The 16,165-nt window shown below is 36.8% G+C and overlaps 1 protein-coding gene across 2 annotated transcripts in view; it reads right to left on the bottom strand.

Moving 5' to 3' along the window:
* ADGRD1 (adhesion G protein-coupled receptor D1) overlaps positions 1-16,165 on the bottom strand; it is a 157,877-nt gene that overhangs the window by 112,859 nt on the left and 28,853 nt on the right. For both annotated transcript variants that reach the window (XM_074159514.1, XM_074159513.1), the window contains 2 exons: positions 15,250-15,325; positions 11,686-11,827 (listed from right to left, as the gene is read on the bottom strand). In XM_074159514.1, the coding sequence (XP_074015615.1) occupies positions 11,686-11,827; positions 15,250-15,325 (218 nt within the window). The remainder of the gene's footprint in view (positions 1-11,685; positions 11,828-15,249; positions 15,326-16,165) is intronic.

The following is a 16,165-nucleotide window of genomic DNA, read 5'->3' as shown; positions in this document are numbered from 1 at the left end:
CAAACTTTTTATTTATATTGTGCAAACCGAATACAAGCATTGTTTTAGAGTGGCGATGTTACTGTAAAAGAGCCTCTACTTAGCCATCTTGCTGCCTTATAATAAGCGCACTCACAGCCACAGTGCAGTATCAGGTGACTGCGGGTTTGCTTTAGAGGAAACGTCACTGTGGGAAGGCAAAGGCAGTTCACACTCACCACTGTTGAGCAGGTGCCTTATTTTTCCATTGCTGGTTAAATGCAACAACTCAGGAGCATAATTAAAAGGGCGGACTTCTTTCCAAAATTCTGTGCAATTATTTCTGTACTAATGCCACTAATCACCAACAGTAGAGGAATAATCTCTGCCTCTCTTAGATTGTACAACTGGCATCTGTCCCCCAACCTTTCCCACTTTTCTATTATGGTTGTGAGGGCTCCACTCTGCATGTGAACCATATTCTAGTTTTCCCATTCAGTGGTCCAAGGCAATATTCACAGCATTTTTCTGCAGAAACTGTGAATATTTAAAGGGAAAAAAAAATCAATTTGCATTCAGTGGACTTGCAGTGTTTTGTAATTCCTGTTCTTACTAACTATAAATTCATTCCATTTGGAAACTGTCCAACTATTACTTTATCACCAGAACAGCAAAGTTGAAGACAATTTTTCCACCCTTATTATCACAAATTAAGCTTTTTCAGTTCCACAAAACCATAGTGAACTCCCTTGCATCGGTAACGTCCGCTGTGTCCAAGGTGCCAACATGCAGCTTACAAAAATTCCTAGTCAGAACCCTCTTCACTGCAGGCCAACATAGATGATCTTCATGTTCAAAAGCCTTAGGAGTTCTATGATTTAGAAGTACATCCATATGAATAAGTTACCATCCATATCCTTCTAGATCTTGTGCTCTTTTGGACACACACACGCTCCAAAAAAAAAAAAAAAATTAAAAAGTGATTCAAAGGATTGAAAAAAAAAAAATGATCTATGGCCTTTCCACGGCAATGTTCTAAACCAGAGTATGTACAGAAGACCTTATTCTTTTCAAAACATGTTCTGTCTTCACAACAGTTAGCCTTTCATTACCTTATCATTGTCAGTACATTTTCACATGTTTCCAAGGCAGCAGAATATAAATCAGGAAGACAAAAATAGATTTAGCGTATTTACCATTTTCTGCACCTTCGTTTGTTTATATGCATTTAAATATCGGTCATTCATGCCATATAAATCATTCCTGCAGGCCTAAGAGGCTTCACAGATACATGGGCAGACATGCCAGAAGTCTAAAGAACTTGAAGCATGAGATAACATCTTGGATTGGCAAGTAAGAAACATAAACCCACAAGCAAAGAGTTCAAACTACACACAATTAATACAAGTAGCCTAACTCCTTCAATACAATGCTCATGTTCTGAAATCACCATCAGTGCAACTGTTACAGCAAAGTATCTCAAGGAGAACATACAACAGGTTATTCAGATCCCATACTACTGAAAGAAATAAAAAATAAATTGGATTAAATAAATATAGAGTTGCAGATGGCACTTCAGCTGAAATAACTACTGAGAAATTTTCTAGTGAACTTTCTACTTGCTATTTACTTAATACAAGCACTGATAGAACTTTGCATTTTCAGAAATGTCTTTGTACAGAGGGTGTTTGCTGTATTCCTCATAAATATAGGCCCATTTAACTGCTAGGACTCATCCTGGGCAACAAGCAGTACCATGGCAATTCTGCCTCTCACAGATACACCTAAGAAGATAGAGACAGAAAACTGGCTTAAAAGCAATTCTCAGCACTCAGGCACATGGTCTGCTCAGATTTAATTCCCACCATATGTGAGAATATAGCAAAAATAATATGATTACAAGCAGAACCCACACAATGTACAATGTGACACAGCTGAAATGCAACTTCTCTCCACTACAATAGCTTATCTGGAACCTAATCACATTGATCTGGAAGATAAACTGAGCTGAACCTGCCTAGAGCTAAGTCAATGTGCCCAGAGGAACCAAAAAGTCCTTTCTCTTTTTGTTTTAACATGGATTATTCAAGATATAGCTAGCGGAGAGACAGCAGTGCATTAGCATTAGATTTCTACTTGCTAAAAAACACTGGCTGTGAGTACAATCAACAGACAAACTACCTGAAACAAATAGACTCTGTTCTCTCTTCAAATTGTTATGAATAACGAAGAATGGAGTTGTACCAGCCTGAAAGCAACATTATATCATGGTAAGAGTGAGGACTGAAAGCTTGGGCCCATGGCAGTCAGCAGTTCTACCATGGATTGCAATTAAATCAGAATTTTACCCTTTATATTTAATATCACAGTATCATAGAATTGTTTGGGTTGAAAGTGACCTTAAAGATCATTGAGTCCCAACCCCCCGGCCATGGGCAGGGACACCTCCCACTAGACCAGGTTGCTCAAAGCCCGATCCAGCCTGGTCTTGAACCCCTCCAGGGATGGGTGTGTAAAGATATACTCTTTACAAAACAATTTTGAAAACACTCTCTCCAAGTGTCTGAATCCAGTGAAATTGAACTTCTCAATCAGCAAAATTATTTCTGACCTTTTTAAAAAAAATTATAGTAATCTGGGTACTTTGAATCTAAATCCAGCTTTTTGTGATTTCAAACACTACAGTTTACTTCTGCCACTTCAAAACAGCTTGACCCCATCAAGAGAGACTTTACAGGATCCATTCTTACACTGGGTATTACGGACTAGTGGTATATTATTCTTTCTTACTTATAAACATCAAGTTATTAACATCTGCATGTTGGCTACTTCCCCTCTGCAGTAACTTTTTTTCATAGGATTTAAATACATATATATCTGTATTGAGATTGTGCAAAGAAACAATGTTTTATAGCAGAAACCCTGGCAGTTCATTAGATGTAGCACAACCAGCTGGAATTCCTGCAATAAGCCATCACCACATGCAAGGATGTTTTGAGGATGTAGTCACTGATGAGGAACTTAAACAAGAACAACTGAATTGAATTTAGAAACCGTGCTCGCGGCTGGGACAGAACTCTACAGCACTGGACCGGATTTGATCACGTCAAATATAAATGCCGTAATTTTCTCTTCTCCTCCTGTGACAAATGTTCAATCAAATGCAGAGTGTGAAGTAGCACAAGATGCCACAGTTCTGTAAAATAGGATAACTGTGGAATTCAGTTCTGGGTTTATAAGTCAGCAAGATTTTTCAAAGTTTATTGCTTGGTATTGACTGACCTCCAACTGCTGATGCACTGTCACTTGCAAGCAGAAATTTGAAAGAGAAAAAGCAGATGCTTTTTGCTGGAGATACACCTGGTTCCAGTCACCAGTTATTTTCTTTAGGAAAGAGGTAATTTTATAGATACTAAGTGGAACCTGGCATATAAAATTACCCACATACCCTAAGAATAAAAGTCAGCAACTAAACTTAAAATTGAAAGCAAACTTTACTTCTACGCTTCCAAAAACATTCAACCACTTCATGATGCCTTCAGTCCTGTTCCAATATCCACCTCAAAGGCAAAGGACTCATTTACAAAGAGGACCTTTTTCATGACAAATGAGTGATGACACATGAAAAGTATTGTGCCTCCAAAGGCTTAAGTCTGCTCTGACGTGGAAATGAAAACTTTTATGAATTACAGTTTATTACAATGCAATCCTGATTCTTACAACAGACTATTTTCAATAGGCTTACTAAAAATCTACTTTTTTTTTTTTGTTACAGTGCCTTTCTAGGCTTTTAGAATGGATTCCTATGAGAAAATAAGTCCTGGGATGTTTCTGTTAACATTAACAATACAGAACTATTGCTGTATTTTTAAGAGATGCTCTATATCATCTTAATGACTACTGGTATTTTAAGGTTGCCCAGGGGCAAAAAAATTAACTGTGACTATGTTCATTTCTCATTTGAACTCAATGGATTTTCTGTATTCTTTATAGCAAGGATTTAACTTAGGTAACAGAGTGCCAAACTTTGTATTGATTTTTAAATTACAAGCTTCATTATTATTTTTTTTCTTTTGCCTCATTGTAGTGCACTCTGTAAGAGTCACAGTTTTAATTGTATTTTATGCAAGTTTTTCTGTCAAAGTCCATCCAACAAAAAATTATACCTTTGTTCTGCAGATGTGAGCAAAAGTCATTGTTTTTCCTCAATCAATATATAAATTAGTCAACACTTAACTTGCCATAAAAATAAATTGGCTCCACATTGATTTGTGTCTCTCATGGTAGCACTAATATATGTGTACAAATGGGAATTGGTTCTTCTCTCATTTTATTTTCCTATCGGTAACGATGTTAAACAAACCTTAGGATATGGCACACTGCTGGCCAGGCAAAAGACAACAGGGAGAAAGATGATATTAGGGTACCTTTTAGAGGCAAAAGTCTCATTGCCTCATTAAAGCTCAATGAAAGTGTTCCTTAACCTCACCTCTATCTCCCTGAACTTTAAGGGGGACTTCCAGCATGTTTTCGTACTGGAAGCACAATTAAGAGAAGAGGAGGTCTGTCTTTTCCCTGTGCTTTATCATCTCCAAAGGAGTACAACAAGAGAGCACTTCCCAGACACGCAGGCTGCACTTACAGTGATGAATGCTGATGCTCTCATATGACGCCTGGTTCTGGAGATTTAAGAAAGTCACATAACAGAATACAAGATGGGATTAACAGGAAAAGCTGATAAAGCTTCGTTGATGAAGTGCTCTAGCGAGGAGCTTAGAGGAAGCAGGTCACTGTGGGGTTCTGATGGGAAGCATTCCTCACAGAAAGTAAAAGAGCAGAAGCAGAGAGGTGATCAAGAGAGGAGTTGGTCAAAAAATGATGAGAGAAGCAGCTGTTTAAATAATTCAGTGTAATAAAATGGCAGGAAAGATTAACGTTTCATGGTGAGGCAGACAAATCCCCAAGCACTACATTTGTTAAAATGAACCACATGGACGAAAGGAACAAGATGGAACAAAGCTAAATTAGTGCTAACTTGGTAGTGTCTTAGTAAAGCACATTTTTTCCCCAAAATCAAAAAAATCTTTACAATGGCATTTGCATTAAACATATTTGGGAGAGAACCAGCTACATGAAGAATTTCCAATTTGCATCTAATCTTCTTGTGAGGTCTTCTCACAGGGGGTGTAACAGTCAGTTTATAAGTCTCCAAAACTGCAGCTGCATGTGTTCCCTTTCCGCAAAAAGGTAAGGAAAAATAAAGCCCTGGAGAAAACTACAGAAGCCTCAAAGTGGTTGAAACTAGTGTGCAAAAGGTTTTCTTCTAGCCGAAAGGCAGTTTTCTCTGTGGTGCTAGTCAACAGAAAGGGATCAACAGAGCACTGAGCACAGTGTGCTCTGACGCATCATCCAGGGTATGAATGCTCCTCATCACCTTAGTCAGTCCTTTACCCTCTCTGCACCAAGTATGCCTGGATTTACACCAAGCTGGTATTTCTATGTGCTGAAAGATGGTCAGCTGTCTTTTCAGGAGAGACAAGAATTTATAGATACCCCCAAGACAGCAATAAAAAGTGACTTCAGTGTGGTCAAATATCAAGGTCTATGCTACATATCCATATAAATTTTACAAAATATTGGTGAAGTTTTACACCATTTCTTCCCCGTTGCCTCTTCTGGCACTTGCCAGAGCATGTTGTGTATGCATTTCAGCCTTGACATTCAGCTCTTCTAAATTTCTACCCTATGGTGTAACTCCTTGGATCATAGAAGTAAAATGTTAGTTCTTCTCTAGTTGCTCCTGCTATGAAAAACATCTTGCCAGAAACAGATTTTTTTTTTTTTTTTTGAGGATAATCATTTTACAAAATGTACTGTTGCTCCATTACAAAAGATCTGGACAGGTCAAGATTAAGCCTTCTTCAGCACAGTAGTTCATCCAAGTTGCTGATCATCATTCTTAAAATCAGTCAAAAAATTTGTCTTTCACTGAAATGTTCCTAAATAACAACTGTCTATTGTAATTTAGTATAGCAACTTTTGTCTCACGAGGGCTTAGTTTAGACAAAATTTTGCTGATTAAAAAAAGTTCATATTAGAATAAATACTGCAACCTATTGTAAAGAAAAAAACTACAAAAAAAAGCATCTTTAATGCAACTTGACATCTTTACATTTATGAAGAATGATGTCTGCCTGAAGACACTGTATGTCCAACATCTGAAGTTTTGTCAGTCTTCTTTGACCAAGATGTTGGGAATGCAATCTAAAGCTTTTCCAAAGAAATCCTAGACATTTTTGAAAGTTTTACAAGCCCATATTCAGATTCTTTATGGCTATTCAATACTAAAGCCAAAATGATATGCCCCAGGATAGTTCCACTAAGGAACATGGACCTAGCTTAACTGTATCTTTATGGTTTTGGTCTTTAGACTTGCTATTAAAATTACCAATGTATGCCCCAAGCTGTAACAGTGAGTTTGATGTAAGTAGCTATCCAGTAGGAACATAGCCTGTTCTTTTGGTTCAAGTTCATCAGGGGCTCCCGTAAGTACCATGCAGTCAGATTTTCAGCCATAACACACATTGGCTAGAGATGAGCAATGGTTACCACTCTTGATCCTCTTCCTATTTCCCTTATTCTCACTCCGATCCTCCTTGATGGGCTGGAAGTGTTCCAGTCTCCAGAAAACAGAGACTACCACATACTACAGCCTGATGCAAGCAGCAGGCATATCAAAGGAGTTGGTAAGTTTAGAGGAAAACATGTGTTCACACTGAATATGCTGCAATTACAGGCAAAACTAGCTCTCAATGAACATAGTTTTCTTGAATTACAGCCTTTGATAGATTTCAGGAGAGCTATAGAAATAAAACAATACATATACATAGAGCAAGCTCTTCTCATTCTTTGCACAGGTGTATGTTGACTGGCAAAACTGTATTAGTACAAATATTCAATCAACAATATAGAATAATTAATAGTGAGATTTTAAATGTCATTAAAAAACAGCTTAACAGAGTGACACCAATAGATCTGAGTCCAGAGAGTCACAAAAAAATGTTTCTCTCTCATCTTTGTCTTGAACTCTAAGCAGTGGGAAGGAAGGGACTGTCATTAAAAAGATCCATTAATGTTATTCTTCAATACGCAACAAGTCTTAAGCAAAAAGGCCCTCTATGATCCTCAAAGATCAGAGGAAAAGCTATTTTATGTCTACAGAGAAGAAAAATGAGAATTGCTTTTCACCCCAGCTATGTCATTGTCAACTGTGGATAGAAAGAGCAGTGGCAGAAAGAGCAGAGCCTCAGAATGCCATAAAGAATAACACAATCACTTTATGTTCTTACGCAAAGAAGTTAATTTTAAGTTCTTTACAAAGTCTTCTTGCGAAACAGTCTAAAGCTGATGATATTTTCATAAGATAAAAAGAAAGTAACAGAAAAAACAGTTTAAGGGATTGTGCAACAAAAACTGTTGTTAGAATAGCAACAAAAAATAATACTATAAGAAGTAAAACATACATGTCTATTCAGTCTACGGGGAGTATGTACTACTTACAAATTAAATGAGCAATATTTTTATCCTGTGAAAAATTGGGATGACTTATTCATCCTGATTAATGAGAATTTCTATTTTAAGTCAGAAAACCATTTTCCACAAATGGAAGCTTGACCAGAAAATGTCTGCCTGCTCTGTTGGTAGTAAGAATGTCAACCGGCAATACTGGTCCCATAAGAATCCAGCTGCGAGCCTGAACTTCAAGGCCTCATGGCTGTAATTACTGATGTCCTCTTCTTATATCCTCTCTGACAGAGGTGAGTCTGTCGTCTAGTCTCCCTAGTCCTTGCACACATGAAATTAGCTGTGTATGTATCAACTATGAGGGGACTTCAGAGCTCCTGTGCTCCACAGCACCAGCTTAGCCACCAGCCCATCCCCCAGGCTGGGCACCCATCTCTTCTGTGCCCTCGGTGCCCACTGCCCCATAGTGCTCTCTAGAAAAGAAAGCGTTAACACGTCATTTATAAGTATTTCCTGCATGCTTACCTAATTGATGAAATATTAGCATCAGTTTGTATTGCCTCATGTTTCAAAAAGAAAGAGAAATTTAATCGTCTCACAAGCTCCTAAAAGCTACGTTAAAAATGCAAACAATTCCAGAGAAACCCAGAGAATCCTTGCCCAGGAGAAGATTTAACTAACAGCGAGTTAGGCTGTGGAATGAATCAAAACTTCACAGAGCATTTATCAAGAGGTGATATTCAGTTCACAGACATTCTCTTTCTATTTCCTAAAATAGACTTGTTTTATTTTACTCCCTTTTGTTTTCTGTTGCTCAACGATTGGCATTTTTCCTATATACACGAGAAGAAAAAGAACTAAAGTTTTACTATGCTGTGCCAAGCATCACTACAATCAGTACAAGAAACCATATTCTCCTTTCACTCTTCTCATTTTTCTATTTGTGCAATCCAGTAGACTCCACCAGAGTAGCTATAACTAAATCAGAACAACTGAAAAATTTGAGTCTGACTTTTTTTATAGAGAAAAACTAGTTGTTCGGACTTATTATTTTTCACTTTGTTCCACATAATGCTCTCAGTTTATCAGAGAGGGAAGTAATAAGAAAAACAAACAGGCAACTATAAGAATGAAATTTGTATCCACTTCAAATGTTTCTCTCATTATTATCAGCAAGCAGTACTTTAATGGATGAAACACGTTTCTAAGCCAGATTTTATGCTCTTGGTTTAATCATTATATTCAATCATAAACTTAAATAAATAGCTTGACTGTTACTCTTTATTTTAAGTTACATATTTTAACACAGTGATCTTGCAGCCAGACTTTCCTTAACATTTAAAACTCTTATTTCATGAGTGATCATACTCAACCAAACGACAGAGACAAGTAATATGTAATATGATAGAAAGGAGCTGTGCTGTTATCCTGTGAAAGGTTTCAGACGTAGTCATTTCCAGATCTGCTTAAGTAACTTCACTTAAATTTACTTGTGTAAATTTGCTTAAGTAATTTGCTTAAGTAATTTACCTAAGTAAATTCACAAGTGAATTGTCTAAACTTGTATTGTTTTAAATTATTCCATGGAATTCATTGGAGCTTTTTAAAATCTTCACAGATTCCATGTATAAGATACCCAGAGGCATTTGGGCTGGTTCTGTTGCTCACCGATTAATATCTTTTCTTAGCAAATTCACACCACCAACAAAAAAATCCAAGAAAGGCAGCACAGATAACTAGATGTATTCCCATTGCCCAGATTTCAAGGTATTGCTTTATTAATTCTCTTTACAACTTTTACACCTAATTCTTCTTTTAAACACCTCTTCTGACTCTAGATTACACTCTTCCACTGGGAAAACAATATAAGTGAAATACGGCAAACAAAAACTTAAGGAAAATATTTTATGATGTCAAAACAGATTTTCTATTTGAACATGTTTGATGATTCCAGAATGTTTTGGTATGTTAAAGTTTTTAGCATTTGGATTTTTCACATGTGATTTGGAATTTTAACAGGAATTTTAGAAACCAAGGTAGGAGATATACAAAGGGCTTCACTATCAGATAATATTGAAATTAGGTTCTGGAAGAAGGACAGAAAAATCTCAGTTGCATTTAATTTTGATTTGAAAAACATTGGAGAAATGGATATTTAGTCCAGCATGGGGACCAGTTTCTAATGCAAGTCCACAAATTGTTCAGGGGTTGAAAACGCAATGAGATTATGAATTTTCTAAATGTACTTATGGAGCAAAACTTGATTATGTCTCAAACTTCTTGTCAAAGTAACAGGATGGTACCAGTTAATAAGATGTAAAAGCCAGACAGATTATTACTGGAGGGAAGATTTCCTTCCACAAGGTGCGCCTTTTGTGCTTTATCCATCTACTTTCAGAACTATATGTGTAACAGCAAGATCTAGCACATTTATTATCCCAGTACAGATTATTGAATAGAATTTAAGATCACGCTCACTATACATTTAGAAATATTTCCAGTATTTTCCCCCTTAAAATTATCAGAACTTTAAATACAAATGCATTGACGGGTATTTATGGACTGATTCCAGACAGCACTGAGCTGCTTTTTCAATGCTGTTAAAACAATGGGATAAATTTCCTCATTTCTGTGGGGATTTGAAAAGATAATATCAATTAAAAAAAAAAACCACCAACACAAAAACCCAAACAGACACACAAAAAACTCCACCAAACACCAAAACCCAGTCACACCTGAACAGCGGTTAGGAAGATTAAGACCTGAACATTCCCCAGAATGGAAGTAACTGTAGAAATATTATGGTAGATAATAGATGGCTGTCTCTGAATGCATTGCTAATTAGCAATAAGAGCTGGAAAACAGCCACTCCCCTAATGCACAGTATAAAGCACACATTGCTCTACCTAGAGTCTGAAACTCCCAATCAACCCATATCTGTCGTACACAGAGTACATTAGACAGACATTCATACCATGTTCTCATGGATTCTGCTGACTGAAACTGACAGATGATAAATATAAAATTTCTATCTGTATACCAAGACCACAGTGATCTTCATAGTGAAAGTCAACAGGCATAAAGAAAAAGACACAGGTTTGTTTAACACCCTGCCAAGCAAATCATACTGAAGCAGGAGGAGTTACCTGAATAAAGCAAGCAAAGTACATTTAATAATTGATCTACACAAAATACAGTCTTCACTTTGCAAGTGCCTGCCTCTAAGATGCCACTAGAGACATTCACGAGAGTCCTTAGTTTGGAAAACTGTCAGCAAAAACAACACTTTTCATTTCTATGCCTTAGGGTTTTTTCATATATTTGTTTTGTGTAGCCTACTCCATCTTTATCAGAAGCCCAACAGGAAGAAGATAAACTGGTTTGAAAACAGCCATTGAAAGAAAAATATGATAAAATGATCTTCTGAATATTTAAGACCTGTTTTCTAGGAAACCCAACTATTCTCCATTCCACTGACAAGACAAAAAGAGATGCCTTTTTCTCCAAGAGTAAACAAACCCAGCTATTTTTCCAGTTTCTTGCTGGAATACACTAATTTGGTGAAATTGAAATGTCTTACCGAAATTAATCGGTTTGAAAAAAAACTTGTCTCCAGCTTCTCAGATTCTCATATTTCTTGTCTCTTGTTTCTCAGATTCAGAATGCCCTGCTCTCTAGAAAGGGCAGTTCCCACTAGAACAGGGATTTGAACCTGCTCCACTCCTATCCCAGGAGACCTTTTGCCAATTGTATTTGCCCTTGGAGGAGTTCCTTCTCTGGGTTTATTCATGAAAACATTCAAAACACCTCAGTTATCTCAGTGTGGATTAAGACCAAAAGCAAAAACCATAAGTGAATTCTTGTTTTTGACAGCTCTAATGAGAAAGCAGTAATTCATACCATCCTATTGTAGATTGCACAAACACATCCGTAGAACGATACATACAGAAAGGCCTAAAGCTGTACTTGTCATTTCACCTCCTTTTTCAACATGTGCACTAATCAACCTTTGCAGTGATGAAAACAGAAGTCATTGAAGCATAATGGTTGGAAAAACATAATATCGTAGTCACAAATGCCATCTGAATTGCTACTAAAAATGCCCACAAAAATTATAAGACAAGCACAAAGAAGTCTTCACAGATGCTGAAGTTCTGAAGAGCCCTGACAATAGCCTAAACTAGTAATTTCCATTTCACTTACCAATTTGTGGGTGAGCTGGATGGTAATAAGAGGTGATCCTGACAGATTGTGGGACAACTTGGGTAGAGGTTCCACTTTGATAGAGATAAGATAACTGGTTGCTGAGATCATATAACCTTTGTAGGCCGCAGCTTCAGCAATCCTTGGAAAGAAAGGAATATATTAAGGAAGTAGAACAACAACATTTTTTTATTTCATCCACAACACCCACAACAAAAGGAACACAGACCTCCTTTTTCCGTTCAAGTCAATGAATTTCTATAGGGGAGAAAGATCTGGCCCCAAAAGATCCTACAGGACTAGAAACAACAGCTACAAGTTATAGGGAATATGGACGTTAGGAGACGATATCATAAATATTCCTGCATTCTGCTCCTCTTTTGCAAAGGTTTGCAAGCCTCACTGAAAGTGCTTTAGATAATGAGAATCTTACAAAGTAAGGGATCTAAAACTAAGCAAAGCAATCTAAGTAAGTGAGGAGAAAACTTGGGGGGGGGGGGGTGGTCATACTGTCAAATTAAACATACATATTACTGAGAGACATTATATAATGCATATAAACATATACATAGGGAATACTTTTAGAAGTAACTTATAGCTTTACTTTGAAAAATGGACTGTGTCTGGTTAGCTTTGTTAGAGAGTAACTCAGGTCACAATACAAACAGCTGAACCTAACTAAAAATCTGATTAGTCCAGGCAATGCTTTTTTCCTAGGCTGAAGTAACTCTGCAGTACATAGGAACCCTTTTATTTCTGCTTTCAGATAAAACTTATGACTTTGGCATTTTCACACATTTAGGAGTAACTAAGATCCATTTGGCTGTAGGGTAAAGTTTTTTACACTACTAAGAAACTGCAGGAGTAAAATGGTCTCTGTCATTCACCTCTTCACTATGTGAATGAACGGTATTCACTATGAGAAATATGAGCCATGGCGAATTAACCACCAGTGTGGGTTTCCAAACATAGCACACCACTGGAAGGAGCCAGTTTACAAAGCACATTAAAAAAACCCATCTTATTTACATCTGCCACCTGTTTGCAATGGTTTCTTATTTTTCTTTTAGGAAAAAAGAGTGTCAGACATTAAAATAACTTCATTCAGTTCCTCAGCAAGGTCAAATAAGACAGACCTCATTGAGCACAACCCCAAGCACCAGTTCTTAGTGCTGACCACAGAAAAACATCAGTGTCAGAGATATCTTCTGCTCCCAGTAACCAGCATGTGATTCAAATATTTTAATCTTAGGGCAGAATTTGCTACTCTGATATAAGAAGTTTAGAGAAAGATTCGTAATGTTAAGACTACTCTGACATTGAAATTTCTCCTACGCAGATAACAGGATGGACATCTTTTTTTTTCTTTTTTTTACACCCATTTTCTGTCATTTTAACTTTAAAGATGTAAATGAATTTTGAGGTGTGAAAGAACATCAGCACAAGCAAGAAACAGTGTTTCTGTGTTTCCTGCTTGCATACACAAGCCTTTCTTCACCATGGCCTGGGTGTTAGATGGCAGTGAGTCTGTCATCCGATTACCTCCAGTGAGATTACTACAGATTTACACAAACTGTATACGAGCAGGAGCAGAACTGGGCTCAAAAACTTTTTTTTCTTTTTAAAGAAACAAAACTGACTCCCCTTAGAAACTGCTATTTATGTAGTCTGAAAATAGAAGTCATCTGTCTGTATAGCACAAAAGCTTCAAGAGTTTTGGTTTTAGCTTTCCACCGCAAATGAAAAAAAATTCCCTTAAGAAGAAAATGGACAGGCTTCAAATTACAGGTGTTCAAGTAGCCCAGTACTAGAAGGAACATAAAAGAAAGTCTTTAAAACAAACTACTCTGCAAAAATATTGTTATTCTACTAAAATATAATCAAAAATGTTCTAACAGTACAGCACAAAAAAGAAAACCAAGCAGGAGAGAACTGCATACTTATTTTTAAAACATTTTTGAATACCTGGGGTTTGATTCCACACAGGAAAATTTCTAAACAAGCATTCCTTGTATTACTAGGTTTTTAGATCCTGTTTGAGAAAGATCTGCATCTACAGTGTTATAGACGTGATTCTGTAGTGCATTACAATCTCCAGAAAGTTCAAGTAGCTTGGATTAGTTATCGAAATCTAGATGTTTTTTCTCCAGTGTCTTTGTGTTTCTCATTGCAGCAGGGCCAGATCCTCCCTTCTCAAAATCCTTCCTCAGAATCCTTCTCAATATCCCTCCTTCTCAAAAATGAGTGATAAAAATACATACAACTTGGTGGAACAGGAATGAGTCTCCAGGTTGTCCTATACCACAAAATTCAGAGAATGTACACGAAGATGACACAACTGTTGCTATATCAGAGCCCTAGGAGCTGTAGACTCTGACAGTGCATTAGAGCACAGTGTTTTGACATGCAGCATCTTTAATCATATTGTGTTTGCTAAACTTTGACCTAAGTCAAGACCATATTAATTCTCATTCTCTCTTTGAGAAGTTGAGACTATAGCTTATTATCTTCATAAATTGCACTGATCCTTCTGTTTGAAAAACATAACCTGTCAAATTCTTGCCTCTATTTGTTCATGTCAGTAAGAAATATTGCACATTAATGAGATGGTTCCTTTACAGCCACCTGGTAAGTTCCCTTTTTTTGAGAGAGAGCAAGGTAAACAACAGTAGAAGTTGCTACTTGATTTAAAAATGCTATTTAGCATTAGCTGTGTGATTATCTCAGTGTGATCAGCATCATTATAAACCATGACTTTTTACCCTGAAGATCACAAATGAGTTCCCGTGATCATGACCTTCTGTGTAGCTGTATGTAAAGAAAGCGAGGCAATCCCTGATATTCATGACAGCTGACATGCCACATCTTTCCTTCTGCTGTCATAAACAACACACTGAAAATCAGGTTGGAAAAAGACTGAAAGTGTAAACTAATCTATGTACTCCAGTGTAGATCAAATAAAAACAAAGTCATACCAGCTTAAAAGGAAAGTGTAATGATTTACATGAATGGCCTTGCAAAACTCCCTGGGGAACTGTATTGCCGAAAGGTATACAGCTCTGCATTTACTTTATCTTATCTGCTAATGATTTCATTGATGCAGCATATAAAACAAAAAGTCTTTTAAGCATTGCCTTGTCTCCTGCTGTAAAATTACCTCACAGGTTTCTAGGATTAGGATTCAGATTTTATCTAAAGAGGGACGTTATGTTTTCTTACTTGTTTCATTTAAGTGCAAGCTTTATCTTTATATGTGTCAGGAGAAAAGATGTAATTTCCTCTTATGATACAGATTAAAATTATGAAATTCTAATACCATATATATGAATGGAAGGATAAGACAAAGAAAGACAAACATGTCGCTACGGAAATCTATTTTACTACAACAAAGTAAAACATTTAATGTAAACTTTAATCTCTCTCTGGTTAATGACTACATGTCCTCAATATTGCAGAATCAGGATTATGGCTCGTAATTTATTTACAGTTGATAATGACATGACTGTTGTATATCACTAAGGTAATAAACAAGCTGTTACAGCATTAGAGGTCTAAGATACTTACTTGGTATCCAAAGGGTTGATATTATTAAAGAAATAATGCATGTTATGGTAAAGCAGGCCAACAATGGTAATCCAAGCTGTGAAAAAGGAACAGGAGTTATTGCTCAGAGCAAACTGTAAGCAAGAGACACTTGTCTCCTAGACCTGAAATTTCATGTTAATTAAGAACCTTGACTTCTGTAAACTTTCATACCTTTGCTTTCACAGATTTCTGATTATTCTTTTAAGTGAAAAAGTATGAACACCTTGCAGTATGGCACAGGAGACAAATATGAAAAGTAAGGATGCCTGCCCTGTGCACCTCTACTTCCAAAATAAGTTGTTGAAGTAATCAGTTGTCAGTTATAAATCCCCTACCTAGCACCAGAAAGGGTCAATGACATACCAGAGTCGGTATCTCAATGGTAGCTACAGTAATCTAAAGGCTACTTCACCACCCATGTTCACTGGCAGTTTATGAAACTCAAACACGGACAACCATTTTCCACTTTGGTTGTCTGTTTGCTGCCTGCATTCCAATTATTTATGGGTTCTCCAGCATCTGAGTAAAGAGACAGATGCATATTTTCCAAGTGTCAGCCACACAGATGTCTTTCACTATCCCTTTTGCCGGGTTCCAAATATTTATAATGTCAACTGTTTGAGGTAGAATAATAAATTTTTAGGTTAGCTCATTTGGACAGTGTAGGAGTGTGGCCTGAAGGCTGAAATTACTCAGAAGCGAACTTTAGCTGGAAAAAGAGTTAAACATTTAATGGGCTAGATCATTTCAGGATACCAAGCATAGTAATGTTCTGAAGAAAGAAAAGTATCTGCATGGTGAGAGACTTTATAAGTGGGAAAGGAAAAAAAGTCATCTCAGATGCTATTTTTGGCATTGCAAGTTAGTTTGCAATTATAGTTATTCAAGCCTCAGA

The sequence above is a fragment of the Numenius arquata genome, chromosome 16 (assembly GCF_964106895.1).
Source record: "Numenius arquata chromosome 16, bNumArq3.hap1.1, whole genome shotgun sequence".
Classification (NCBI taxonomy): domain Eukaryota; kingdom Metazoa; phylum Chordata; class Aves; order Charadriiformes; family Scolopacidae; genus Numenius; species Numenius arquata.
This window is presented reverse-complemented; position numbering and strand designations above follow the sequence as displayed.